This window comes from Kwoniella bestiolae, chromosome 1 (genome assembly GCF_000512585.2).
Source record: "Kwoniella bestiolae CBS 10118 chromosome 1, complete sequence".
NCBI lineage: Eukaryota > Fungi > Basidiomycota > Tremellomycetes > Tremellales > Cryptococcaceae > Kwoniella > Kwoniella bestiolae.
The window spans coordinates 3398143-3424678 of NC_089241.1; the positions used below are offsets into that span (position 1 = coordinate 3398143).

Consider the following 26536-nt stretch of genomic DNA (forward strand, 5'->3'; position numbering starts at 1 on the left):
CGACTCATTCGTATCCACCAGACACAAAACAGTTTTTCACACTCTACAGTTCTTCTCTTCTCCACTTCGCGATCGTGCAATCACTTTGAACGACTCATATACTTGTGCCAACTCGAACAGCATAACCCTCGACATTCAGTGCACCTGCCGCCACTGTCATCATCATGCCCAAAGATAAATCTGAGGCTGGTGTGAGAGTGAGGTGAGTGACATCTTTGGATAGTGTACTATTCCTTGTGTGATTGAATGTCGTGACAAGACTAAGTTAGCTGTTCGCTAATCACGGTGCTGATATTTTTTATTTGGGGTGCTCAGCTGGACTACGAATCCGCAACTCACTCTCAAACTCCTCACCCTCATCAAAAAAGAGAAGATCTACCGACAAGTCTTCTTCCCCCGCTCATCAACGTTACCTAAAGATCGACACCTGTACGCCAGAGCAGCAGTGACGGAATTCTTCAGGAAAGATGAATGGATGAGAGATGCCGAGAGAAGAGGATTAGCTATTTGGGATGCAACAGAAAGAGCTTGGAGACCTACCAAGGCTTGGGGGAGTACTATTTCAAATCCTATTGATGCGAGAATCACCCTGTGAGTTATACAGTCACCTACGATATGACATATATAATCGATCAAGTGAACTTATTCAAAGTTTCGACCGCAGGTTGAAAAATTGGATGTCAAGTGGATACTACAAGACCAAATATCAAATTGCGGATCAGTGGACATCGTTCGATGATATACCTAGCAAAAGTAAAAGAGGTGAGTGTAAGGGATTAGATTTTATCCAGTACCTCTGCTGTGACTAATCGAGATACCTGGACTAGCTACATTTCGCGCATCCCACCCATACTATTTCCTCCTCAAAGAGCTTTGCGAGCGCGGTAAGAAGAAAGGTCGTGCCGATGCACTCGAATATCGAGATATGCCAAAACCAAATCCCGGAAACAGTAAAAGACGAAAGCGATCACCTTCCATATCCTCTTCTTCATCCTCTTCCACCTCGGACTCTGATTCTGATTCAGAGTCCGACTCATCGACAAGATCCTCGTCCTCCTCGTCTTCCATAGACACAAAACCCCCTCAAGCCGAGAAGCTGAGGACGTCTGATACCAACACATCATTAGTACCTGGAACAGAAGTCAAGCCAATCATTGTTACTCCTCCTCATCAAAGCCTCGTATCAGCTCAAACACCTCGCCGAGCTCCAAGATCAGTAGAAGAGGTACTCATGTCTCTTCCACGACCTGCCAAGATATCGGCCAAACACGAAAAAGTGGTTCTTACGGATTCCGACTCTGAGTCAGTTGAATTTCTCGCATCCACCAGTTCTGGGTCGTCTTCCGTTGTATTACTTTCTGAAAAACCACCTAGTACTTGGTCACCTAAAGAGGCGAAGAGGAATGCGACCCCAGAATCTGTGTTGGGCGATTCTGACGGGGATGAGGGAAGTACAGTATCCAATTCCGAAGCCAGCTGCGCATCAGGGGGGAAAGAGGACTCCCGTGAGATCGACGAATCTCATCAGAGAGGTCTCGAAGACGGCTCAGATATGACACTTTATAAGGAGTACGATGATGAAAAAGTACTGGATGCTGCGCAACTAGCAAGATTAGCGCCCCTGGTATTGCTCAGACGTTTCAAGCATTCCAACCGAAGCTTGAACCCTGGTTGGTATACGGCCGCTGTTGTCGATTGGATGAGCAACAATGATTCACGAGAGAAATACGTTCGCTATAGAGCGACTTTGGAGATGGGGTTGGAGTTGATCAACAGATGGAGTAAACAATCGCAAGTGTAATGTGCGTACGTACGTGACTGCTGTTGATCTCATATCTTGGCAGGACTGAAGCGGAGGTAACTATGAAGACTTGGCGTTTCTTCTTTCCGCCTTCAGCTAAGGATGATATCATGTTTAGAGAGATATCTGAATGGGTACTGTGCGCCGGAGGGTGAGCGATTATTGCGCAGGCCGATTGTGATCCAATGCGCTAACTACCTGATGCAGAAGATCATTTTCGGACGCGGACGAATTCATCCAAAACAGACGCGCAAACGCTGCCACTGTCATCACCAAACGAGCTGTCATCGGCACGAGTCTTGAAGGCCATATAGAAGTGAAGATCTGGGCGTTGAAGACTTGCATCGACAAGCTCCTCCACCTGTTCCCTTACTGTTATCGGGATGAGATTCTGCGCGAAAAGTTGACTTACTTTGCCAGAACCTGTAGAATCACGTATGTCTGTCCAAGTCTACTCAACTGCGGCATCGCAAATCCCTTGACTGACCTCATTTTCTAATCCACTCAAGCTAACGAGCAAAGGAGCATTATATGTGTCAGACTTTCATGGGGAGGATAAACGTCGTCTTCTCGAGTCCATCGGAATGTCTAGCAATTTGTGAGTTCATCGCATATCATTGGGAGCTTGCGTTCCCCCATGTTGATATGATTGTTTTCAGCAATATCAGTAAAACTGAATCTCGACATCGAGCAATCACGTCAGGCTCGGCTAAGGGGAAGTGGAGGAAGCGACACTGCATTCGTATATCCGGGAATGTGATTGATCCTCTGGATGACACCCGACTGCCGCACGAAGGTGGTTATATGATGAGTCCTATGGGGTTTATCAATTATATCACCGACCTCCGAGCAAAGAAACTTGAAGAGCGCAAAACGGAAGAGCCCTCGAATGACGTATAAATGGGCGAGTAGAAAGGGCCGACACAACCGAGATTACACGTAATGCATGCATCATGTCATTGTATCTTTGCGATCTAGAGCTTGTCAAGGGGAATACCAGCTAATTCCTCGTATCCAAGAGCGTTGTTGAGGTTCTACGGTACACCCACGTTTGCGTCAGTACTCATATCCCAACCTTGCGTACCGCTAAAAGAACCACTCACCTGCATACACTGAGTAGCAGCCCCCTTGAGCAAGTTATCCAAGGTTCCCTATCATCACCCATCATCAGCATGTCTTCTCCCACCGTCCTCCTATCTTGTGTCCTGACGCTCCCACCACTTCCGCCTATATCCTTCATCGTACCCCAAAATAGAAAACTACTCACAACAACCACCACCCTCTTACCCGAACTATGCACCTGCACCCCACCCATCTTCCAACCATGTCTCCCCTCAATATCCCTAACGTCCGGAACCGCTTTTCCCAGCTCGACCAACCTCTCATTCTGGTATTTTTCAGCGTACAGCTCGTGGATCTCTGACGCCCTGAACGATTTCTCGAGGGGAGCAGTCAGAACAGAGATGATACCTGAGAACCAAGGTGCGACGTTTGGGATGAAGGCGAGCTTGAAATCCTGTTGGGAAGTCAATTGGGATAGTTGGGCGGAGGCTTCGCGTTCGTGGATGTGGTCTGTTAGTGTGTATGGTCTGATTGAGAGGCCGAGGTCTTGGGCGGACTGTGGGGTTGTAATTAGCATTTATTATTAGGTTGAAGAACGTATATCAAAGAGCGATGCGAGAAGTGTGTTCGCTTTTGATGAGATGAGCGCGAAGATGTTACAATGAACGAAGTGTGTGATCATCCGATTAGAAACCGAAACGAAACGATCATTGGCTTGATAGTGAGAGTGATATCACGACAGAAACACAACTCACAACCTTAGGAACAGTCTTGGGTCTCCCCTCCTCATCCTTCTCACCGGATTTAGTCCCCGCACCAGAGTATCCCGACACTCCAAACACAGAGGGCATCTGGTACTTATCAAGATAAGGCATGAGCGGCGCCAAGAGGAGTTGAGTGTTGGTAGCGTAACATCCGGGGTTGGAGATCCTACTTGATCGTTTGGATTCTTCACGGCCGTATAATTCTGTATTTGGACCAACGAACAATGACAATGCATGTGACAATGACAATTTAGCTTATATTCTTCTTTCTTTTTCATATCTACACTCTACAAATGCCTCCTCAAGCGGAAAAAGCTCTCTCACCCGGCAAACCGTATGTCCAATCTTTCTCGAATCTATAGTCCGCACTTAGATCTACGATGACTCCCTTTCCACCCTTCTTAGCAGCGGCATCAACGGCGTCCACAAAAGGTTTACAGATCCCGTTGGGGAGGGCCATGACCCACGCGTCAACCTCGTTGGACTCGGCCATCTTACCTACATCCTCGACGGAGAGGTTCGAGTATAATACTTGAGATTTCTTGTATTCCTTTAACGGGAGACCAGCCAATTCTCTCGAAGAGACATGGGTGAGATCGAGATGAGGGTGGTTGTCAAGTAAGGAAATCAAGTTTTGACCTGTGTAACCTCTTGCGCCAATCAAAGCTACCTTCTTTCGTGGAACTTCAGCAGCAGTGGCGTATCCTCTTCTGCCGTTCGAAGTAGAGTTGGTGAGAGCGGGTCTAGCGGAAGTGGAGAAAGCTCGAGTCGCTCCTAATCTGTGAGGAGGGGTACTTGGTCCGACGGGGAGGAAGACCCTTTCGATTCTACCGGATTGTTCGAATCCTTCAATGATCCTCTCGACCTCCTTGACATCAGCTACACCGTACCAGAACAAAGATCTTCCAGCTCGGGTGAAGCTTCCATCGGCTCGTTCAAAGTGCCAAGCTCGGTTCTCGTCATCGGCTTTAGCGGTCCAGAACAACCTCTTGTGATCCTTCTTGATGGTATCGAAGACGTTGTCCGCGATCTTGTTTAACATACCGTTGGCGGAGGGAAGGAACTTTGTCATAACTGGAGTTTCACCTTCAGGGTGAGTGACCACAGCGACGACATCGAGGGGTTCATCGCCGTAGATGGTGGTAGGGGTGTTCTTGAAATCACCAAAGAGCTCCGCAACACTTCGTTTACCAGATTGGACCTCGGCGTCTCGGTCGGTGAAGATTTGACGGAGTTGAGCGGATCCAACAGCTTCTACACCAGATTGTTTGTACAGCTTGTGGCCCCTTCTGATCAGGGTTCCTGCACCGGCATCGGTGAAGAGTTCTTTCTGAAGCATGTCGGTGGAGATGATGGCGACGGAGGAGGTTCGAGGGAGAGTATCGAGGAGTTCTTTGATCTCTCGGATCTTGAGCTTGGTACCGAATTTAACCCATGATTCTTTCATGAGAGAGTCGTACTCTTCATCAAGGTTGATGGTGGAGATCTTCTTTCCGGACACACCGTGGAAAAGACCACCTTTCTCGTTGAGGTACACGATCTTCATGGGCTACGAAAGGAATGCGATAATCAATATCAGCTGTGCATTACCTCAGCAGAGTCGGAGCCAGCTCACCTCAAGAACTCTAGCCAATTCTCCAGCAGCGACATCCGCATTGACGTTCAAGATCTGACCTTCAGCGTTCTCAGCGAGGGAAGTGAGGATAGGTAGACATCCAGCTTTGATAGCAGCCTCGATGGGGGCTTTGTCGACTCGGGTGATCTTTCCTACAAGACCGTATTTGGCTTTGTCGAGGTAGTCGGCGGTAAAGACACCGATAGGAATGGGTCGAGCGCGGGTACCGAGTCGTTCGAGAGCGGTGGTGAGTTTGAGGTTCTCTTGGAGGAAGACTCGCTGTGGGTGGATGCAGGCGGAAAGGAAGATAAGGAAGATAAGGAAGAGAAGGGAGAGAAGGAAAGATCAGCACTCAACCTTGAGGACCAATCGGAACGAGCTACTCACTCGAGCAATAGAAAGGGTCTTAGGGTCTAACAACATATTTGTCAGCTCAACTGTATCTCAGAATCACACTGCAGGAAAACTAACCTGTGATTCGAATACCGTCCTCGTAGTCGGGTACGATACCCTCAGCTTCAAGGATGTCGTTACTACAGACATGTATCAGCTCCACCCATAAACAAGCATCTATTGGGTACGGTGAATGGACACTCACAGCTGAGGACCAGCACCGTGCAAGACGACAGGGAACAACCCAAGTCTGTTCAAAAAAGACAAAGAGAGGGCAAGATCTTCAAGCTCGTTGGTAAGAATAGCACCGCCGATCCTACATCACACGTCATCAGTCCAACATTCCTTCCCGGTGTTCCTAGTCGATTGACTCACTTGAGAACAGCGAATTTAGCCTCTGGGATTACACCACCTGGGGAAGCGTCCTTAGACGATTGAGTGAAGATACGGAGGTATCGTTCTACTTCGTGACGTGATCCCAAAGAGTACAAGAGTCGGATGATAGTTTCCTAGATGATAACATTGCTATCAGTTTATATTGCATACAAATAGTAAATAAGGTTGGTATCACTTACCCTGTCCATACCACCCTCCCGTTGAGAACCAATGGAGCTGGTCAAACCCCTCTTCCTGATCTCATGTCCTACTTTCTTAACATCCAATTCGAAGAGGACATTGTCCTTGGTGGACAACTGAGAGGCGGAAGCTGAGACTGGAGCGGAGGGTTTGGAGAATGCCCGGACGGTTGGTCGGGAGAGGTTGAGGGCGGAACGGGGGATGTTGGAGCACCTTCTCAACATGGTGTGTGTGTGTGTGAGATTGTTAAGTGTATAAGGAGTGCAGTCTATATATGAAGATGGGTTATACGATGTCAAGAGGATCGATATGAACACCAAACCACCAAACGTCGTTATAATCAAGGTGGAGATGTGAACATCAACATGAGATAGTAGTACTCACTCGACCAATGAGTCGAACGAAAACCACAAACCACCACGGATGATAAGGAGATAACAGATCATACCACAGTAGTATCGGGCTAACCGAGAAATACACTACAAGGCACATACACACATATACAATGCCACATCATGTCATCAACGGGATCAAACCAATGCAGAAGGGAATACAACTAAGCAATCAAGTTACCCAATGTGGTAATTGTATATTGTAATTCACGCGGCTGCCTTTGTCGTTGAACCAATGTCAACAAATGGACGAAAACAAAACATCACCATCACCTACCGTGTTACTGCTGATACCCTTTCAAGCATTACTAACCAACATATTTTACAGCAACAGACACCCTCAGCATGTCTGAGGATCAAGAGAACATCGTCAGTCAGCTATCTCACAACTACCTATCACATATGGGCAGACTTGTTTACATTTCTACACAGGCCCCAATGTCACGTCTACCCCGATTAGCCTCACCCGCCAAACCATCTTCCATCCCCACACTCTCAGCTGCTCCTCTCCTATCATCAGGTAACGCCAACAAACGAAAGCTACCGTCATCACCACTGGCACCTCCACCTACCAAACGATCTGTATCTGGATCAAGCGCATCGAGCGGACTGAGATCATCCCAGAGAGGTGGATTCGTACCTACCACCACTAAGAAGCCTGTCGCTACTAGACCTGCATCAGCTCTGGGAGCTTCAACAAGGAGGACAGGAAGTACAGGAAGTACCGGTAGTGCTGGATCATCATCCACCACTGCTACAACAAGGGCAAGGACAGCTACTACCGCTGCTGCTAGGAGACCGCCTGTTAGCTCAAGTTCAACTACGACGAGGAGTAGTGGTACCCTTGGAAGAAGTGTTGGACCAAGTGCCAGAGCGACAAGTAGAGGGGTCAGTCCTGGACTGGCGGCTACGGCTACCTCGAGATCAGCTATAGGGAGTGGTGTAGCTAGCGCTGCTCAGTTTAAGGTGGGTAGCTGTTTAGAGCAATTTGAGAAACACCAGCTGACCTTTCTGCGAATAGAGCCACGATGGAAGATTAGAGAATGTGGAAAGGATGGTAGGAGGGTTCAAAGATCTGTTGGAACGAGAGTGAGTCTATCACCAGTTTCAGATATTATTCAAACGCTGATGTGACGTTCATATGGCAATCAGACAAGCGAAAAGTTGGTTACTCCATTCCTCTTGCATAATCAACAACTGATCCCTTACTAACTCTTTGGCAGTATCATCCCTCCAGATGTCCCAAGTGGACCTTCAAGCCCTCCTTCAATCCACCCAGAATACCGAGCGGGAAGCCAGGCGAGATCTATCTTCAGCGTCAGAAGAGCTTGCCGCGCTGAGAGCATCTCATACTAGGGAGATAGATGATCTGGAGAGAACGATAGCCAGGAAGGATAGGGAGAAGAGGGGACTGGAAGAAGAGCTGAGGGATAGTAGAGAAGAACTCAGTAGGGAGAGAGAGACGATACGACAGTTGAAGGTGAGACATGATAACGTTGTGCGTCCTGAAGATAACCTAACCAATGCAACAACATAGCAATCCCTCGCCGAGCAGTCCACACAGCATATCACTCTCTCCGCCCAACTCCAAGCCTCTCAGACGCAGCTGAGCATCGTACAAGCAGAAGTGGACCGTGCAACGTTGAGCGTATCAAGTATGAAAGCTGAATTATCGGTTGGACAAGAGAATGCCAAGAGGGCTGAAGAATTGGCTGAACAGAAGGTCAGACAAGCTGAGGAGGATAGGGATAGGAGGATTGCCGAGATAGAAGCCGAGTTGAGGGAGGCGGAGACTATCAGGAGGAAGTTGCATAATCAGGTGCAAGAGTTGAAGGGTTAGCTAGATTATGCTTTCCAATGACCGGCAAGTGTAGCTAACGATGAGCGTGCGTACAGGTAATATCCGAGTATTTGCTCGTGTACGACCTGCTCTTGGTAAGTCACCTCATATATCACGTCCGTCGTTCGAAGCGCTAATACTTCACTATAGCCCACGAATCCTCATCACCCGAAGCGCTCGCCGAAATTGCCTATGGAGATGAGAGGACAGCTCAGGAAACAGGCCAATCGCAAATTGTCGTGAAAAGTAGATCCGAATCTGCTACTGGTCAAGCGAGGGAACAGGAATACCCATTCACATTTGATAAGGTTAGCTGTTACTTGTATACTATACGCGCAACGGTCAGCTGATATGATGTGTTTCTTTAGATATTCGCTCCTCAGGCAGGTCAAAAAGAAGTATTCGAGGAGATCTCAATGTTGGCTCAATCTGTCTTGGACGGGTATAACGTGAGCTGGCAGCCTTATCGGTAAGATATCGGATGAGCTAACGTTTGTCTTGGTGTCACAGGTTTGTATCTTCGCATATGGTCAGACGGGTTCAGGTAAATCGTGGACTATGGAAGGTGGACAGGTGAGCTGGATCGACATCCAAAGCGCAATCATTGAAAAGATCCGCTGATTTGATTTGGCATGAATGCACAGAACGACCAAGACGCAGGTATGATCCCTCGAGCTATTGATATGATCTTCGCTGTGTCGAGTGGACTCAAAGATCGGGGATGGAAATATCAGATGGAAGGGCAGTTCTTGGAGGTTTATAACGAGGTGGTGAGTGATTCAGCTTATCGAAGCGTATTCTTGGAAAATCAGCTGGCTAATTTATGAGATTTACTAGATTAATGATCTTTTGGGTAATGGTCAATTCGATACGAAAAAGCACGAGATCAAGACTGTTGATGGGAAAGTCAGCGTGACGGATGTTGTAAGCAGTGAGTGGTAATCAACTCTTAATTCCACTCATAACCAGAATAGCAATGACACGTTATCTGATGACCATATCTTCACTCCAGTCCCACTAAACAACCCCCGTCAAGTATCTACCCTTCTTGAACGTGCTCGGGGTAGACGAGCGGTAGCGGCAACATTGATGAATGAGCGATCATCTCGATCTCACTCTGTATTCACTCTGAAAGTCAAGGGTGAGAATCCATTGACCAATGAGAAGTGCGAAGCTATGTTGAACCTTGGTAAGTTGTGGCCCACCGGTCAACTCCTCCCATATCAATCTGTAAACCAACATCTGTTTTTGACCAGATCCATCATGGAATGTATGCTCATTACTGTTTTTCATATATCAATAGTCGACTTGGCAGGATCAGAGAGATTAGAAAAATCAGGAGCAGGCGAGAACAAAGATAGGATGAAGGAAACCATCAACATCAATAAATCTCTATCTGCCCTTGCGGATGTGATAGGTGCATTGGGCAGTGGGAAAGAAGGAGGTCATGTGCCGTATAGGAATTCGACATTGACTAGGTTGTTGCAGACTAGTCTGAGTGGTGAGTTCATCTTCTTCAACACTGGATATGGGTCGCTCGAAGTGGTGCCAAGCTGATCATATATGATATATTCTGATGTGGTTATAGGTTCAAGCAAAACACTCATGATGTGCAATTTGTCTCCTTTGTCGGTCCATCTCAACGAAACCCTCTGTTCACTTCGGTTCGCTTCCAAGGTGAATTGGACGGTAGTTGGACAAGTGAGGAAGCAGGTGGCGAAGTGATCGCATAGTGATCGGACAGTGGGGTTAGTCATCTGTGGATTTGCAATTTAGAATGAAATGGACAATGGGATTTTGGATATCTGCGTGTTTGTGCGTGCGAATATACGAGACCAAGAAGTAGCTTGATACCCTTTCTTGGATGATACCATAAGATCATGTATATTATCCATTATTTATAGTATCAGACAAGTTGCATCAACCCATCTCATCTGGAACTACCACGTAGATCTCTATGCTATATCTCCGCGTTCTCACCCTTCAACAAGATATCCCCGACCCTCAATCTCGTATACCCCTGCTTATGCTCTATAGTCTTCTTATACCCCTTCCTCCTCTTCTTTTTCAGTATCCTCTCCAAAGGCGACTTGGTATGTTCAAGTATCGTAAGATCACAATGAACCAACCCCTCGGGTATCCCACTAAAGCTGGATAATCTCTTCTCCTTCCAGTCCATATTCCTCTTCAATATCGAAGCATTGGATGCCTGGGACCGTAATGCATAGTCTCTTGAACCGACTTCCAATATTTTCGAGAGGGATAGGGTCGTACCGGGGCTTTGGACGGGTTTGAGCTGAGGGAGCGTAAGGATATCTTTGGGATGGAGTAGATAATTACGCGAATACAGCCTCGCTATAACGTATCGCCCGGATTGGGAGGTGGATTGCGAGGAGATTTGGGAGAGGGCTTCGGACGTCGTGCTTGGGAGGGATACGGGAGTGGATGGGAGGATGGGTGGGAGATGGGCCAGAGCTGCTGAAGAGGAAGAGGAGGAGGGATGTCGGATGGGGGGAGGGGCGTAGTGGGTGGTGGGAGGGGGGCGGTGGTTTGAAGACCCCTTGAGAGGGATAGTCTGGCGAATGCTACGAAGGTAGTGGAGATTAGCATAATTCTATGGATGTCATCATGAAACATCGTGTCATTCGTTGGTACAGTTTTGAGTTCTGGGCGGTAAAGCGGTTGAAGGGACATATGGGATGAGACTTTACTCACCCGACGATACACTCGTGCTTGGTCTAGGAGGCATGTTGAGTATGATTCGCTGTTCCTACTTTGTTTCTTCACTGGTTTGTCTGTTACACTGAGGTTTGGTTGATATACTTGTTGATCTCTAACAGAGTCCTATCTGCATTCATGTCCTATCGTTGGCATCTCTCAACATTTCTCGAGACGATAGCATCTCTAGCATGCACACATGCAATCTGGGATAAATGACAATAAAACCATGTCCTATTTAATAATGGTGTTTGATTCCGCCTCATTGACCATGAAAAAAACACCGATAACTCCGATCCGTCCTCAGCCATATTCCCTTGATTTCCCTGTGGTACTGCACTATCCAACCAACGACCAACACCACCACCCACGTACCCACCACCATACACCATCTCACCATCCCATTCTACCTCTTCTACTTCAACCCCATTAAAAGTCTGATATAGACCTAATCCTCTAATCCTACTTTCATCACTCACCACTCACTCTCACCCACCCCAATCTCAAAATGCGTGTCGCCTTTAGGAACACCCTCAGAGGTGCTGTAGCTTCTAGCGTAAGTTTGTCGTTGTGTTTTGGGGATATAGGTGGAAATGGATTGAAACTGTAGAAGTTGGATATGGATCATCGTCGAAGCTATATGAGGATGTTATAGGATCGTCATCTGATCAGTAGAATGGAGAAGAATATTGTATGGGATCAAGGATGGAAGGATGTATTGAGAAAGAATGGCTATATCCCATTGAGAACTCCACGCTAACCTCCATACCCTCACAGGCCAGAACCAGAGCTGCTCCCCTCGCTGCTCGAACCTACGCTACCGCCAAGCCTGGTACGTTGTTCTTCTGCTCCTCTCACACATGATCGTGCTAATCATACCTGCTTTTTCTTCTTTACTCGTCGCTACTTTCACTCGACCCACCACTTCCGCGTTTCGGCCGATTGTTCCACTCCCCACCCATAGCCGCTTCTGAAGTCTCATCCATCCTCGAGGGCCGAATTGCCGGTGCTTCCGTCGGTGGAGATGTTCAAGAGACCGGTCGAGTCTTGACCATTGGTGATGGTATTGCTAGAGTCTACGGTTTGAGAAACGTCCAAGCCGAAGAAATGGTTGAATTCTCTTCAGGTGTACGAGGAATGTGTTTGAACTTGGAAGCCGACAACGTCGGTGTAACCATCTTCGGTAACGATAGATTGATCAAGGAAGGTGACACCGTCAAGAGAACCGGTCAGATCGTGGATGTCCCCGTCGGACCTGGTCTCTTGGGTCGAGTTGTTGATGCTCTCGGTAACCCAATCGACGGTAAAGGTCCCATCGAGTCTGTCGGTCGAACTCAAGCTCAATTGAAGGCTCCTGGTATCTTGCCCAGACGATCTGTACACGAGCCTATGCAAACTGGTCTCAAATCCGTCGACTCCTTGGTACCTGTAAGTATCACTTTGCCTTTCAACTCACACAAACTAAAATTCCCCCTCTGGCTGTCCGTCGACAACCGTTATCTTCGTCTACTCCCTTTGCTCGTCAACCATTACTGACCACTTTCCTCCACTATAGATCGGTCGAGGTCAGCGAGAACTTATCATCGGTGACAGACAAACCGGTAAATCCGCCGTCGCTATCGACACCATCCTTAACCAAAAGAAGTGGAACGACGGTGCCGATGAGTCCAAGAAGCTCTACTGTGTCTACGTTGCCGTTGGTCAAAAGCGATCCACCGTTGCTCAGCTCGTTCAAACCCTTGAACAAAACGATGCCTTGAAATACTCCATCATCGTCGCTGCCACTGCCTCCGAAGCCGCTCCCCTTCAGTACCTCGCTCCTTTCTCAGGTTGTGCCATGGGTGAATGGTTCAGAGACAACGGTCGACACGCTTTGATCATCTACGATGATTTGTCCAAGCAAGCCGTCGCCTATCGACAAATGTCTTTGCTTCTTAGACGACCTCCCGGACGAGAGGCTTACCCTGGTGATGTCTTCTACTTGCACTCCAGACTTTTGGAGAGAGCTGCCAAGCTCAACGCCGACTACGGAGCCGGTTCCCTCACTGCCCTCCCCATCATTGAAACTCAAGGTGGTGATGTGTCCGCTTATATCCCTACCAACGTTATTTCCATTACCGATGGTCAAATTTTCTTGGAAGCCGAATTGTTCTTCAAGGGTGTCAGACCCGCTATCAACGTCGGTCTTTCCGTATCTCGAGTCGGTTCCGCCGCCCAAACCAAATTGATGAAATCCGTCGCTGGTTCTCTTAAATTGTACCTTGCCCAATACCGAGAAGTCGCTGCTTTCGCTCAATTCGGTTCCGATTTGGATGCTTCCACCCGATACCTCCTTAACAGAGGTGCTCGTCTTACCGAACTCCTTAAACAACCTCAATACCAACCGTGAGTTGAGTGAAGTCCCAAGATCTGAATTGTATGCTGATATACTCTGATCCATTTAGCATGCCTACCGAAATCATGGCTCCTTTGATCTACGCTGGTGTTAACGGTAAACTCGATAAAGTCCCAGTTGACAAGATCGGTGCTTGGGAGAAATCCTTGTGAGTGTAATTGTGATTTTTTTTTCGAATCCTGTGCTCATGTCTGTTATAGCACCGAACTCCTCAAATCTCAACACTCTGCTCTCCTCGAGAAGCTCTCCGGTGGTGTTTTGACCAAGGAGATCGAGGAAGAGATGGCCAAGGTTCTCGACGCTCACGTTGCCGACTTCACCGCCTAAGTTAGAGGTAGAGGTGGCTAGTATATAAAAAAAGTAATTTTATTTATATCTTGTGTAGTGCGGGTTATAGAATGAGGGAAAGCATTTCCTATGAGTGATGATGGTGTGACGGAAAATTAAAAATGCATGGAATCGAATCAACTTGAAATGTGGACGAATGAGCTATTGGTGGTGGATCACTTACTTGGGATGAGCATGAAGAACTGCTCACGATTACGCCTGCATGAATTAATACGTCTGATCGCAACTGTTGTGTTCGTTTCTCGTTAGCTATTCTGAGAACATACAACACCACTCCAGGCATGGGAGATGGAAGTAAGATTCGCTTCTAATTCTGAGGTCCGTCATACGCAGCGGTCACTCTTTTCGAACCCATCCTTGCTATCGTTAGATCCTCATCCTGCTACAGTATTATATATCACATAGCACAGAGTGAGGTGAATGGCTTTGATTCCTTGTATGTCCCCCTCATTTAATCATTGTGGCCCCGTGTTCCTTCTTCCTTCTCAACATCAAACAAATACTCTACGCGTCAGTCCTCATATCTTCACTCTGGTTATTGTCTGTCTTCCTAACCTCTCCCAGTCTATCATTACCTCTCTATCCTCGTCTCAACGCACGATATGAATATCCCCTAACATGCCCCTCGAGTCAAATGCCGACAAGGCATACATGCACGACCTACCAAAAGTATCATTCAGGGTGATAACCGATGATCCGTCACCTGCGGGTGTGACTTCTGTAAGCTGACATTCCTTGCTCTCAAAGTCAAAGGTCATGACAGCTAATAACCATTCATGAGCAGGAACAAAGCAGATCATATGGATGTAAGTGATCTCTCAGCTAAGTAAGCTCAATTGGCCTGAGAGTCGTAGCTGATAAATCGATAGATAATGATTTCTCAGAGTTTGAACGGTCTGAACATTACATTCGATATATAGGTGAGCCTGCGTGGTACAAGTTGAACAGGGACAGAGCTCACGAGTACTTTATCTATAGAACCTATCGAGTCAGAACTGGCCGTACAGGTCGAATATGATATGGATGAGCAGGGTGAGTGTCAATACTTTTCTATCCCTTATTATTATGCTGATATGGATATCATGCAGACCAAGAATGGCTGGACGCCATAAATGCGGAGAGGAAGAAAGAGCAGAGTGGAGCGATATCGTATGAGGTGTTTGAGATATTGATGGATAAGTTGGAGAAGGAATGGTTCAACTTGGTAAGCTCTCTCCACACATCAGTCTACCCACACCCCCTGAAACGACCCGATGATCAGCCGTACTCACGCATGTTTCATGAACAGTCCAAAAAGATCCCTCAACCTGTGCAACACCTCGCTGCTGAAGACTCGAAATGTGCTGTATGTGACGATGGCGAGGGTGAGAACTCAAATGCAATTGTGTTTTGTGATGGGTGTAATTTGGCTGTTCATCAAGGTACGTTCAGCTTTTCTGTGATCTGCCATTTTTGACATGAGAGTTAAGCTGACTTTTGGAATAGACTGTTACGGTGTACCGTATATACCTGAAGGACAATGGTTATGTAGGAAATGTACTGTCTCTCCCGAAAATCCTGTGGTGAGCTCAATTCTTTATCTTGAGCCAACAGTGGAAGCTGATAGTCGCCTCAGTCCTGTATCTTCTGTCCAAATGAAGGAGGCGCTTTCAAGCAGACGACGTCGGGTCACTGGGCCCATCTGCTCTGTGCAATCTGGATACCCGAGACTGGACTAGGAAATGCGATATATATGGAACCTGTAGAAGGGGTAGAGATTGTACCGAAGAGTAGATGGAAATTGGTAAGCTGCCGGGTCAATGTTCAACGAAGCACCTTGCTCATATAGCGCATCAGTTCTGCCAACTTTGTCGAGAGAAGACGGGTGCTTGTATTCAGTGTGACAATCGAAGTTGCTTCACTGCCTTCCATGTGACCTGCGCTCGACAAGTAGGATTGCTCTCCAGTATGAAATCGTTCAACCAAGATGGACTGTTGAAAGCGTATTGTCATAAACATTTACCGGTGAGCTGAGCAGTTATACATAGTACCGAGAGATTGCGACAGCTAATTGAATATCATATAGGCCGAAGAGAGAGATAGTATATCCGACACAGGCTCAGATTTCTCATCCTTCTCTGAGACCATTCCCGTCAAATCAAGCAAATCCAAAAACAAGGCTCGTCGTTCCTCTACTGTTACAGGTCAAGCACAAGTCGTTGTTCCAGCAACGAAGAAGTCCGCTCAAGCTCATTCCAAATCATTCCGACCTGGTCCACCTATCATACCGAAATTAGTCCTGGACACGGTGCTGGATTACGTGGCGAAGGTGGTTATAAGGAAGAAACAGCCCTTTGTGGAGAGGTTGTGCAGGTACTGGAGTTTGAAGAGAGAAGCTAGAAGAGGCGCGCCGCTGTTGAAGCGACTTCATTTGGAGGTAAGTTAGCTGCTTCGATTGCATAAGATGGTCAGCTGACTGTCCTTCGAACGTGACAGCCATGGACAGCATCTTCTGCCTCTCGCCAACAGACGGATGCAGAGAAAGCTCAGAAACTCAAGGTATGTCGACTGTTCCCGTTATCAAGGTTCGTGTAAGCTGACAATCTTGACAGTTCCTGCAAATGCTTCGTAATGATCTCGAGAAAGTCCGAATGCTCGCCGAATTAGTACGAAAACGAGAGAAGGAGAAGCTGCGTCAAGTTCAGGTGATAAAAGATGTAGTAGACAGTTTCATCTTCCCACATCATGGTAAATTGAGAGTAGCCTTTGAGAAGATCTCCGCGTGAGTTGTTCAGATGCTGCAATCTTCACGTGGTATACTGATATTTGAGCTTCTCAGGATGGACCGACAAGAGCTTTACTTGAATCCAGTGAATCGAGCTGAAGCACCAGACTACTTTGAAATCATCAAAGAACCGATGTGCTGGTTGTGGATTGATGAGAAGTTGGAGAAGAATGAGTATATCGATCTGTCCGAGTTCAAGGTAAGTAGTAGCCCTTGTGAAATTTTCGGACTTGGCTCATTTCCTTTTCAGCGACACATCATGCTCGTCCTCGATAATGCGATGCTTTATAACCCTAAGGATAACCCGTATCATCGAAGAGCTGCCAAGATCAAGAAGGAGTCCGAACCCATCCTTGCAGAGTTAGACAGTATAAGTGAGACTGCTCGTGCATCGTATCAGAGCGATATGCCATCAGAAGAAGATACTGTTCTTCCCATTGGCGATCTCGAACCAATCTCTGCCCTTCTCTCAACCCTGCTCCAACAATCTTCCGGGCCGAATGACCCTCATCAAGACCACCTTGAATCCATCTTCGCCTTCGAGCTTGAAAAGCCAAAAGAACCCACACCACCGCCTCCACCCAAACCCGTTAAAGCTCCTCGAAAATCCTTATCTCATGCTGAACGAAGACAAAAATGGGAAGATCGTGAAAACGCAGCGAAAGAACGCACTTTAGCTGGTTCAAGATCCACTCGAGCGACCAGAGCGGCGGAGATAGCGTTTAATGAAGAAGCTGGTATCCAAGCTTCATCAAGTGCCGAAGGAAGTAAGCAGCCTTCTGTGGAACCTAAAGAAGAAGAGATGGATGCTAGGAGTAGGAGGAGGAGTATGAGAGAAGCCGTCGCTATTGCTGGACCATCGAGCACTCCCGCTTCAAGTAAGAAGGGTAAAGGAAATAGTACGGTAAAACCAGAATCCGAAGCTCGGCCTGATCCTGTGAATAAGCAACAAACATCAACTTCGACATCGCTGACCACTTCTGGATCAACTTCACCGACCAAATCATCTACTTCGCTTCCTCGACGACATAGGGCTCAGATTGGTGTGGTAGGCATAGAGACTATACCGGTATTGACGGACAGGGAGAGAAGGGAACAAGAAAGAAAATTGGATATCATGATGGAAGAAGTGGGAGCTCAGGATCAATTTACTAGATTCAACGTAGGATGGGTGCTGCCTGAGGGAAGTAAGAGGAAAAGAGCAGAAAGGACTTCTGATTCATTGCGTGAGTAATCTCGTGAATCAGTTTGCGATTCATCACCATGGGAAATCGAGGTTTGAAAACTGATAACAATGCCCACACTTAGCTCGAGCACCAAGCATAGCTTCATCACGTAAACCCCCCAGTACAGCTGCTTCCAAAGCCCGAGCGTCTACCACACCACGCACATTACGTCTATCACTCAGTCCTATCAAGTCTCAGCCCATCGAATCACTCCAAGTGACTAGTGGGAGTGGAAGCGATCTATCTTCTCCGCCGCCTTCCAGCGCTGTCACTTCTGCTGCGCCTACTCCCCGTAGATCGACGAGGCAGAGTACGAAGGGCGAGAAGCGGAAAGCACCTGTCGAAGAGGAGAGTGACACTCCCAGACAATCGAAGAGGGCTAGAACGACGCGAAGTAACAACCCAACGGATGGCGTACAGCAACCTGTCGCTGAAGATGAAGATGAGGAGATGACGCCTGTTCCCGAGGGATCGAATGAGCCGGTAGATTTGGATCAGACCGAAGAAAGGGAAGAGACCCCAGAGGAAGTCGAAGAGGTTGAAGGTGTTGATCAAGCTGAGGAGACGAAGGAAGATGCAGACGAGAAGTCTGGTTCAAGCAAAGCCAAAGCCAAAGATAAAGATACAGGTAAAGCCAAGATGAAGATCACGTCTGTATCTCCTAAGAAGACCAAGCAAGGTTTGAAGAGGGATGCGGAGCAGTATACACCTGGGACACTCGGTGAGTCTGCGCTTCTGCAGATCCCCTTTGGGATATAGCTGACACGCACACTGTCCTCCTGCTGCATTTACAGTATGGGCCAGAAGTGAGTTTTGATTTCTTGCTCTGCAATCTTTCTCATGTTGTAAAAATGTCGGCTGATATGTCGGTACTCTCCCTCAACTGCAGTCCACACATTCCCGTATTTCCCAGCTATGATCATCGACCTTGCAGATACCGAGGACATACCCGCCGACGTACTTGCCGTCGAAGCCAAGGAGAGAGCGGCGGCCAAGACAGCAGGAAGGAAGATATGGCTGGTCAACTTCTTCGATGCTTCGGCTAGTTATGGTTGGATCATGGAAGATAAGTTGGATTTATTGGGTGTTGATCCGGGTGAGTAATATCAGCCGACTTCATCATATGGCTCTCCGTCATTTACAAAACTTCTCGGCTGTAATGCGGATCTGGGTGCTGACTTTGTGGTGTTATAACAGATCTTGACGCTTTATACTTGGCTGTAAGTTGCTTTGTCATGTCCTGAAGACGTATGGTTGATTGAATGGTTCTAATCTTGCAGGGGAAAGAACGAAATAAAAGCAGCAAGCATAAATCCCATGCTATCAGGATGGTCAAGAAAGGTTATAGGTGAGTAGTCGCTTATATATGTATTATTTGACCTTGTGCTTTGACTGACATGCGATGTATATACAGGCAGGCTATGGCGAGTATGCAGAGTGAAGACGAGGAAGACGAAGACGAGGAGAAGTAGTCTGTTATGATGAGATTTGCATAATGGCACGGCATATGTTGCATGAACTGATGATTATCTACGAATCACTACGATACTCTACTGCACAAACGATCATACCAAGCTTTCAACATCGATACACATCATTCACCTTCATCAAATAAAGTAACGTGAATCCTGGATCACACATTACTCCTATCCTCGACTTCTCATCAACCAATCCTAACCTTCTCCTGCTCGTCTTTGACGAAACGTAAGAATGCCATTGGACTCATCCATGTCACTTTTGCTTTCTTCTTCTTGTAGTCGGTGGTGACGCCAATATGTTTTTTTCTCCTGGTCAAGATCCTGATGAACAATTGTCGAATAGACCCTTTACTGACCCGAATTTGGAATGTTCTCTGTCCCCTGCATAAGTCGCTTTGAGGAATACCATCTTTTTATCAGCTGTGACCTAACTTAGCTGTCGGGACGAAAAGACTAAGCTGCCCATGACTTACAAACCAGCTTTCGACGCTATACCGTACAACGCCGCTTTCAAATCCGTTCTAATCGCCATGTCCGCGAAAACGCATGCTTTAACCGGTGACTTGACTGGACTAGAAACACATGGGGTGGTAACGCAACACGAGCTCAAAACAATGAAGGACAGTAAGCTCACTTTTCGGTAATCTCCTTTAACAACGCATCCCAGTCAAGATTTCCTAAAGGCGATTTGCCGTTAATCCTTTCTTCCTCTTCGGTATATTCTAATCCCATCGTATTCGTCCCAGCGGATCGATCTTTCTCCTCGTCCGTCATGGTGATATCACCTGAACTTCCTCCCACGACCGCTAATTCGGCTGGCGGAGGTCGACTCCAATAATCCGGTACTATCGAAAGTGCCACGACCGATGGTGAGTCGGAAGGTGCAGGTGAAGGTGGAGCAGCAGATGTGTGTAACGTCTCGTCTCTGGGTGGAGTCGTATCTCTGCTGGAAGAAGAAGAAGACGTGTCGGAATCTTCACTATAAACGACATTCGGTTTCATACCATATCTAATGATATCATGTTCAGGCTGAGGTGGCACATCCGGTGGGAGAGAGATCGATAATGCTCTGAGAGGGGTGACCGTATCTCTCAAAAGCTCAGAGTATGTTTTTCTAGGCTTTTTGGCATGAGGTCGAGATGATGGGAGTGGAACATTCTCTTCGGAACCAGATGAATCGGACGATGAAGAGATGGTCGAAGGTGATCTCTTGCGTCGTCTTGAAGGCGGGTCGGGTCGCACGTCATTGGGAGATGGCACGTGCAGTTCAGGTTGGGGATGTTGACCTTGACATAGTTGGCGAAGTAGGAAGTAATATAGATGTCGAGTCTTGAACGATGCGGTATCATTTGAATCATCTCACGTCAGCTCATGTTTTTGATCCGGTATGGCGCTGAGGTAGACTCACTTCTCTTGCGTCTATCAGGAATATCCTCGAATCTCGTCCAACCGCGTGCGACACCATGTTTGTGTCTGTACCAACCTTCGTTGAACCTCTTTCGAAGGCTATCAAGTTGTAGTCATCAGCTTCGATCTGGGGATCATCCACATCCTGTCAGCTGAGAAGAAGGAAAATCCAACTGACTGAAGCACCCTCGAAGAGATGGGATTAGCCACTCCGCTATTCCACTTGCTGGTAGCTTTCCATTCCCCCTCTTCCGTCTTGACTACCAATCCCCTTCGCTCGGCATCTTTCATCCATAAGTTATTCTTGAAGAACTCAATACAGATCTTCTGAGATACCATGTATTTATCTTTCACTTGTTCGATGGAGGCGGAGAAGAAGACTTGGCGGTAGAGTGGGTTTTAGTCAATGAGGGTGAGTAGAGAATGGGAGAGGGTGAGGTTGGTCTCCCAGCTGCAGGTGCTTGAGTGTTAGTAAACATGATGGTGTGTACTGGAAGATGCGTGAACGATGAGAAGAAGAGGTGAACCCACTTGAGTCGTAGGGATGATTTGGACATCGTGCCAGATGTCGCCCTTATACCAATGGGCCGAGTAAGGTGTATGGATAGTGTCAGTAGGAGTTGAGAGAGTTGAGCGCTTCATAATAGTATGTTATGGGAGAAAGAAGAGAAAGAGAAAGGGTATAAAATCAGATGATGAAAATGATTGTCTTTAGATACTGTATACTTTGATGTTTCTGCTTTTGATGGGACAGTATGAACCACGCACACAAACACAAACACAGACACAAACACTTGCACTCATCAAATACTACGGACATTCAATCATCTGTCACTCACTCATACGCACTCATTTCTCGTAACACTGTGTCGCCTGCTAGTATTGATGGATGATGCTCGAAATTCCATTGCATACTGTACCGAGCAATTTGATCCTTGTTCCACATTGGTATGGTTTGTACGTACACCATCACATTCCATTCGCAGGTGGCAAAAAACTCATCGAGCGGCAACATAGCATATCAAAGCATATCCCGTACATTTCTCTCATGCAATATTTACAGATGAAGCTTCGTCTCTCACACTGCCTCTCTTTCATGATATTGACACATGACACCAGATTACAGCATCAAGATATAATAGGTATCACATTGATATCCAAAAGCGAATCACCAATGTCCTCCACTCCTAACTTTCCTCTGAATATCCGTCAACCCCTTCCTCTCTTCCACCTCCTTCCAAAACTTGATTACCTCCTCTCTCAAACCCACCCCATTGATCCTCTGCCACACAATCCACGTAATCTTCCCGTCAGGATGTTCAAGCTTGTATCTCGCCTCGTGATTATCGGGCTTCTCGCGCATTTTCCGCATCTCAAAACCAGCAACTTTTGGTCGACCTCGTGGAGTATGTTCTTGCGTCCTTTGCTCGGCTTGCACTGTGATCACCTTGCGCTGTAGATAGCGGTCTTTTTGTTAGCTCTCTGAGGTGAATAGCTACAGGACGGTAGAAAGGGCAAATTCTCCGCTCACCTGCAGCGAAGGGCCCGAGTCAAAAGCCCAAGTTGGCTTTTCCACTACCATATTGAGGCTGTTTATGTCTACGATATATCAAGAGGATGTGACGGTCAGCATACCTGCTGTAACTTATAGATTATTCTCAGGGAAAACTTCGAGAATGACGAGTGCATTGATATAGCACTGCAACTCCAACGTTCTGATGAGACGGAAGCGGGAACGATGCGACGTGGGAAAAGGAATAACGAATTGGAAGTATAGGTGTTCCTTCACTGAATAAGATGGTCGATGGGGAAAGGAAATGTACTGACCACCTGTTGAATCGGAACACAAAACCACCGTCTCTGGATGATATGATCAGGGTGGTAAGGATTACCAAAGCTCCATGCAGAAGAGAATAATCCCAGAGAAAGAGAAAGTACAGGGAATGCAATCTTCAGTACCTGACCATTTGCGTCTCATGAATGTAAGGCAACTACCTCCTAAAGGCGTGTTTAAGGCGAGTCGGAAGCGGAAAAAGATATAACGACGCTAAAGTAGTGGTCGATTGTATGCGTATGTAGCAACACCTGAGGGCGTACTGCAAAAGCACATGGTCTGCACATGTCACTGTGTTCGTTCTAGTAGTACTCTACGCAGAGATTTGTTGTGACACTCTCACTCGCTTCAAAGAAGCTATACGAAGTACAGCAACTTCACCTCTACCTTACCTTACCTAATCAATTCATCTACTTGACCAACACATATCATATGGTACCTACCAATACCCCTGTCTCCTAACTTTCTTCTGAATAGGAGTTAACCCCCTCTTCCCCTCAACGACCTTCCAATATCGCGTAACCTCCCCTCTCAATCCCATATCATCAATCTTCCACCACACTCTCCAAATCGGCTCTCCCCTGGGGTACTCCAATTTATAGCTCGCCTCGTGGTGCTGGTCTTTTTTCTTCATCTCGAATTCAATCACTTTGGGATCACCTTTGGGGTCTACCCGCTTCCTTCTCATGCTATGGTTGAAAGTTGCCTTTTGACGTCGGTGGGCTTCGGCTACGGTACAATATACGCACGAACACAGTACATCAGTCCGATTGTCCACGAACCCAACCCATCAATCTAAGGCTAAGGTCCAATAGAGAGGCAGGATCGGGGGTTGGGGTTGTGAGCCATGAACTCACTGGCAGCCGATCGTTCTAGCCTCACACTCTTCCTCAAAGGCTTATGCACCACCATACCGACGAATTCAGTCCCGACTATCTAATATTATACTTTAGATCAGCATGTGAGCAAATCATGCGCCCGTCGTCCATCAGCTTATCTCAAAGTAATGATCCCATAACTCACATCAAGACAGTGACTACGAAGACAAGGTGACTACAAGGTGACAGAAAGGTAGCGTGCCGATATCGCCGCGAGCAAGATCCAAAGTGACACTCGAAAAAGGACGATATCGATCGGCGTGCTGATAGGCCCAATCTCATACTCGAAACAAGGTCTCACAATGAAAGGGTGATATTGGTCAAAGAGCGGAGTGTAGGTAAAGAGGAGATGCAGGATGAACAGAATGAATCGATTGGTGGTGCGGTAGGGGACTTGTACATGAAACGCAAGCACCTCTCAAAGAAGGGGTGAGCCACGTGCCAAATCGCCAGTGAGGTGTGTGTCGAGTTGGTTTTCCCTGTGCTGGCGCAAAGCCTTCTTTGGTAGTTTTTACCCTTCTTTGGTAGCTCCCTAAGGTCCTAGCGATTGGCATGATGTAGTTGGCTTCGCAATTTAGTACATGAGCATGTAGATGACTCTTGATGAACTCCCAGGCAGTATATACGCAGTACACTCTGAGTGGGCTGCACCAAGACGCTGAACGCTACATACGTACTCACATCCATGTTTACGTCAGTGCCACATACATGATTTATACATGAACTATCAATGGGCAGAACAGGATTTCTTCGATTACGCTTTATGTCATATACTTGATCGCATATAACAGGGTATATATACAACGCTATCTCATATACACTAAATTACTCTTGACGATGAACCACTCTGGATAAACCTGAGCTCGCGATCTTGATATCCAGTCTCTTCTCTTATATATCCCATGTTTTACTCATGATTTCCTCCCATCATTACTGATCTTATCATTCTGCGGATAGTCCCTCTCCTTGCTCAAAGGGCAAGTCCTAAATGATAGCTTCCATTTGCAATTCCATCCGCAGCCGTGTTTCCACTTCCATCACCCATAGCCCCTCTTCGACTCTCCACAAACTTGGTGAACAACAATGGTGTCATGGAATACACCTTCGTGGAGATGGTAGTAGGGGGATTAGGTCCTCGATGTTTCGCATCTAGCGAGATGACTATCCTTCCTTGAGCTGCCGGATGATTGAGAAGAAGTTTGTGCTTCCTGTATAGTGTGCTGTGAAACGCCAACAATAATGAGTTGCCATCCCCCGTTCTCAGCTGACTGCTCAATATGCGGCAACTTACAAGTTCTCACGACGAATAATGTACTCCAGCTGATCTTTGACCGCTCGGGGGATTATCGGCGCAATCCTGATTGCTATTCCGGAACCAATGGTAGAAGTGCTACCAGCAATACTGTATCCTCAGCCACGCTCGTCCAGTCAGGTATCGCATATACACTCCACATACCTGTACTGGGCACCTGTAACAGCTTGTTCCAGAGCATCCTCCAACTCCATTCGAGGTGAAGGGTTGATACCATATCCATCAAGCACCATTGTAAGACATCCCTCGAGAGTGATAAGAGGTAAGTTGTGGACATTTGCCGATTGCGTTTGGGTGGGTTGGCTTCGGAACTTGCTTAGGAAATATTGTTCCTTTTGTGGATCGACAGTCAGGGTTGAGGGAACCGTGTGAACAAGACTGAATGAGCAAGATCATTCGTCAGCAAAAGCAACCCAGTGGACGATCGAAGCCCACTTACACTCCGGCAGATTTCAATACTTCTACAATATCCCCAGCTACGCTATCTTGTTTGTAATTGGGTGAAACGAGGATCTCCACCGCTTGCAAAGGACGACCACTTCGACTGTGGTAGGAGGTAGGATACCGTCAGCTCGTTCTGTTTCTCGTTTCTAGCAATCTAGCAATGGATCTTATTCACCTTTCTTTAGGGGATTTGATGAATCCTGCTAAACCGCATTCCAATTTGAACCTATTCGAGAACAATAAAGGACTCAAGTTCATTCTCTTTTTCGCATGACGATCTATCATGTTTCGAAGGTAAGTTTGGGTAATATCTTTGTCGCCAATGAAAGTGGCGAGTAAGTCTTGACTTTTTCTCTTCTCAAACCTTTTATGGTGTACAAGTCGATCTCTGTATCTTACTCTAGTAGGTCTGACTATGAGTGACTGTGGCGGAGTTGATTCGGGAAAGTCGTCAGATGAGATTTCGTTATTTTGTTGATTTTCCTGATCACTAGTTTGGGATTCTTCTTCGTCGTCTTCCTCCATGTTAATATCGTTATCGTTATCGCGAGGAGTATCAAAGTGCGATGCTACAGCTCCACGTTTGTGAAGCTCTAAGAGGGAGAAGTAATACGGGTGATCTCTCTTGAAACTTTCTATGAGGTGATGAGCTGAGGTCAGCTCCATCCAGTGAATGCTGAGGTCTTCGAGGACCACTCACTTCGAACATCTTTATTGGGGATATCTTTGAACGTATTCCATTAAGGGTTTATATCATATTGAGTAGCGTACCATTCATACTCCATTCGATACTTGAAGCTGGAGTATAAAGTTATCTCACGTCAGCTCAACCTTACTCTGCTTGAACGTATTAACCGAGGTGTTTCGTTTTTGAACTCACAAATCAATGACATTGGACAAATGAAGATAACCTTGCCCCTCCCATTTCTCAGTCGTAGTCCAGTATCCATTACCAGTCTGCGTCACCCAGCCCTTTTCGACAGAGTATTCTCGCCACTCGTCATCCTTCACTATCAACTTGAGGAAACCCTCTCGGAAGATAGGTCGATGGTTTGCGTTCGGATTTGACTGGTTCAATCTAGGGAACAGGTCCTTACGGTATGCTTTTGACTTCTTGACAATTGAGAAGAAGTGGTGGGCTGTTGAGGGGTGATCCTGCCAGCTTCAAATCAGATAGGAGTGTTATGATATCAGCAGACCGACAGGACGATTAGGACCTGGAAAAGCGTCACTCTGACTTACAAGGCGAGATCGTCTGATGGGTTCATCCCGGTAAGGCAATACGAAGG

General features: G+C 46.9%; 12 protein-coding genes across 12 annotated transcripts; 5 read left to right on the forward strand and 7 right to left on the reverse strand.

The window, feature by feature from the left end:
• Nucleotides 1-164: 164 nt before the first annotated feature.
• On the forward strand, nucleotides 165-1801 carry I302_101303 (uncharacterized protein; the record flags this gene model as incomplete). Its single annotated transcript, XM_019191307.1, has 4 exons — nucleotides 165-202; nucleotides 316-591; nucleotides 665-762; nucleotides 828-1801. 4 exons carry the CDS (start codon nucleotides 165-167, stop codon nucleotides 1799-1801), a joined length of 1386 nt encoding a protein of 461 aa, XP_019048055.1.
• Nucleotides 1802-1911: 110 nt separating this feature from the next.
• I302_101304 (uncharacterized protein) lies at nucleotides 1912-2701 on the forward strand (the record flags this gene model as incomplete). The annotated part of the gene is made up of 3 exons (XM_019191308.1): nucleotides 1912-1952; nucleotides 2009-2236; nucleotides 2461-2701. 3 exons carry the CDS (start codon nucleotides 1912-1914, stop codon nucleotides 2699-2701), a joined length of 510 nt encoding a protein of 169 aa, XP_019048056.1.
• Nucleotides 2702-2775: 74 nt separating this feature from the next.
• Nucleotides 2776-6435, reverse strand: I302_101305 (N-acetyl-gamma-glutamyl-phosphate reductase; the record flags this gene model as incomplete). Its single annotated transcript, XM_019191309.1, has 11 exons — nucleotides 2776-2835; nucleotides 2905-2952; nucleotides 3069-3419; nucleotides 3619-3830; nucleotides 3952-5176; nucleotides 5243-5521; nucleotides 5630-5655; nucleotides 5714-5775; nucleotides 5841-5951; nucleotides 6011-6144; nucleotides 6211-6435. 11 exons carry the CDS (start codon nucleotides 6433-6435, stop codon nucleotides 2776-2778), a joined length of 2733 nt encoding a protein of 910 aa, XP_019048057.1.
• A 513-nt stretch (nucleotides 6436-6948) lies between these two features.
• I302_101306 (uncharacterized protein) lies at nucleotides 6949-10168 on the forward strand (the record flags this gene model as incomplete). The annotated part of the gene is made up of 15 exons (XM_065869268.1): nucleotides 6949-6972; nucleotides 7036-7569; nucleotides 7625-7692; nucleotides 7756-7766; nucleotides 7827-8083; nucleotides 8141-8438; nucleotides 8500-8538; nucleotides 8594-8751; nucleotides 8812-8892; nucleotides 8954-9016; nucleotides 9088-9213; nucleotides 9281-9374; nucleotides 9456-9632; nucleotides 9747-9944; nucleotides 10032-10168. The coding sequence occupies 15 exons, from the start codon at nucleotides 6949-6951 to the stop codon at nucleotides 10166-10168; spliced, it is 2265 nt and encodes a 754-aa protein (XP_065725340.1).
• A 235-nt stretch (nucleotides 10169-10403) lies between these two features.
• On the reverse strand, nucleotides 10404-11192 carry I302_101307 (uncharacterized protein; the record flags this gene model as incomplete). The annotated part of the gene is made up of 3 exons (XM_065869269.1): nucleotides 10404-10722; nucleotides 10806-11028; nucleotides 11159-11192. 3 exons carry the CDS (start codon nucleotides 11190-11192, stop codon nucleotides 10404-10406), a joined length of 576 nt encoding a protein of 191 aa, XP_065725341.1.
• Nucleotides 11193-11669: 477 nt separating this feature from the next.
• I302_101308 (ATP synthase subunit alpha, mitochondrial) lies at nucleotides 11670-13883 on the forward strand (the record flags this gene model as incomplete). The annotated part of the gene is made up of 6 exons (XM_019191312.2): nucleotides 11670-11717; nucleotides 11939-11993; nucleotides 12126-12589; nucleotides 12717-13546; nucleotides 13606-13704; nucleotides 13757-13883. 6 exons carry the CDS (start codon nucleotides 11670-11672, stop codon nucleotides 13881-13883), a joined length of 1623 nt encoding a protein of 540 aa, XP_019048060.2.
• A 639-nt stretch (nucleotides 13884-14522) lies between these two features.
• On the forward strand, nucleotides 14523-19366 carry I302_101309 (uncharacterized protein; the record flags this gene model as incomplete). Its single annotated transcript, XM_065869270.1, has 19 exons — nucleotides 14523-14624; nucleotides 14689-14710; nucleotides 14774-14824; nucleotides 14883-14936; nucleotides 14993-15108; nucleotides 15193-15325; nucleotides 15390-15466; nucleotides 15520-15687; nucleotides 15741-15908; nucleotides 15970-16320; nucleotides 16380-16442; nucleotides 16496-16665; nucleotides 16723-16867; nucleotides 16919-17894; nucleotides 17977-18615; nucleotides 18784-18990; nucleotides 19092-19114; nucleotides 19175-19242; nucleotides 19309-19366. 19 exons carry the CDS (start codon nucleotides 14523-14525, stop codon nucleotides 19364-19366), a joined length of 3591 nt encoding a protein of 1196 aa, XP_065725342.1.
• Nucleotides 19367-19557: 191 nt separating this feature from the next.
• Nucleotides 19558-21118, reverse strand: I302_101310 (uncharacterized protein; the record flags this gene model as incomplete). The annotated part of the gene is made up of 5 exons (XM_019191314.1): nucleotides 19558-19753; nucleotides 19846-19944; nucleotides 20007-20658; nucleotides 20781-20878; nucleotides 20958-21118. The coding sequence occupies 5 exons, from the start codon at nucleotides 21116-21118 to the stop codon at nucleotides 19558-19560; spliced, it is 1206 nt and encodes a 401-aa protein (XP_019048062.1).
• An 829-nt stretch (nucleotides 21119-21947) lies between these two features.
• I302_101311 (uncharacterized protein) lies at nucleotides 21948-22361 on the reverse strand (the record flags this gene model as incomplete). Its single annotated transcript, XM_019191315.1, has 2 exons — nucleotides 21948-22232; nucleotides 22311-22361. The coding sequence occupies 2 exons, from the start codon at nucleotides 22359-22361 to the stop codon at nucleotides 21948-21950; spliced, it is 336 nt and encodes a 111-aa protein (XP_019048063.1).
• A 691-nt stretch (nucleotides 22362-23052) lies between these two features.
• Nucleotides 23053-23525, reverse strand: I302_101312 (uncharacterized protein; the record flags this gene model as incomplete). The annotated part of the gene is made up of 2 exons (XM_019191316.1): nucleotides 23053-23342; nucleotides 23471-23525. 2 exons carry the CDS (start codon nucleotides 23523-23525, stop codon nucleotides 23053-23055), a joined length of 345 nt encoding a protein of 114 aa, XP_019048064.1.
• A 936-nt stretch (nucleotides 23526-24461) lies between these two features.
• I302_101313 (uncharacterized protein) lies at nucleotides 24462-25532 on the reverse strand (the record flags this gene model as incomplete). The annotated part of the gene is made up of 5 exons (XM_019191317.2): nucleotides 24462-24711; nucleotides 24783-24881; nucleotides 24948-25181; nucleotides 25243-25347; nucleotides 25423-25532. 5 exons carry the CDS (start codon nucleotides 25530-25532, stop codon nucleotides 24462-24464), a joined length of 798 nt encoding a protein of 265 aa, XP_019048065.2.
• Nucleotides 25533-25987: 455 nt separating this feature from the next.
• I302_101314 (uncharacterized protein) lies at nucleotides 25988-26515 on the reverse strand (the record flags this gene model as incomplete). The annotated part of the gene is made up of 3 exons (XM_065869271.1): nucleotides 25988-26045; nucleotides 26128-26409; nucleotides 26490-26515. 3 exons carry the CDS (start codon nucleotides 26513-26515, stop codon nucleotides 25988-25990), a joined length of 366 nt encoding a protein of 121 aa, XP_065725343.1.
• Between the last annotated feature and the right edge of the window lie 21 nt (nucleotides 26516-26536).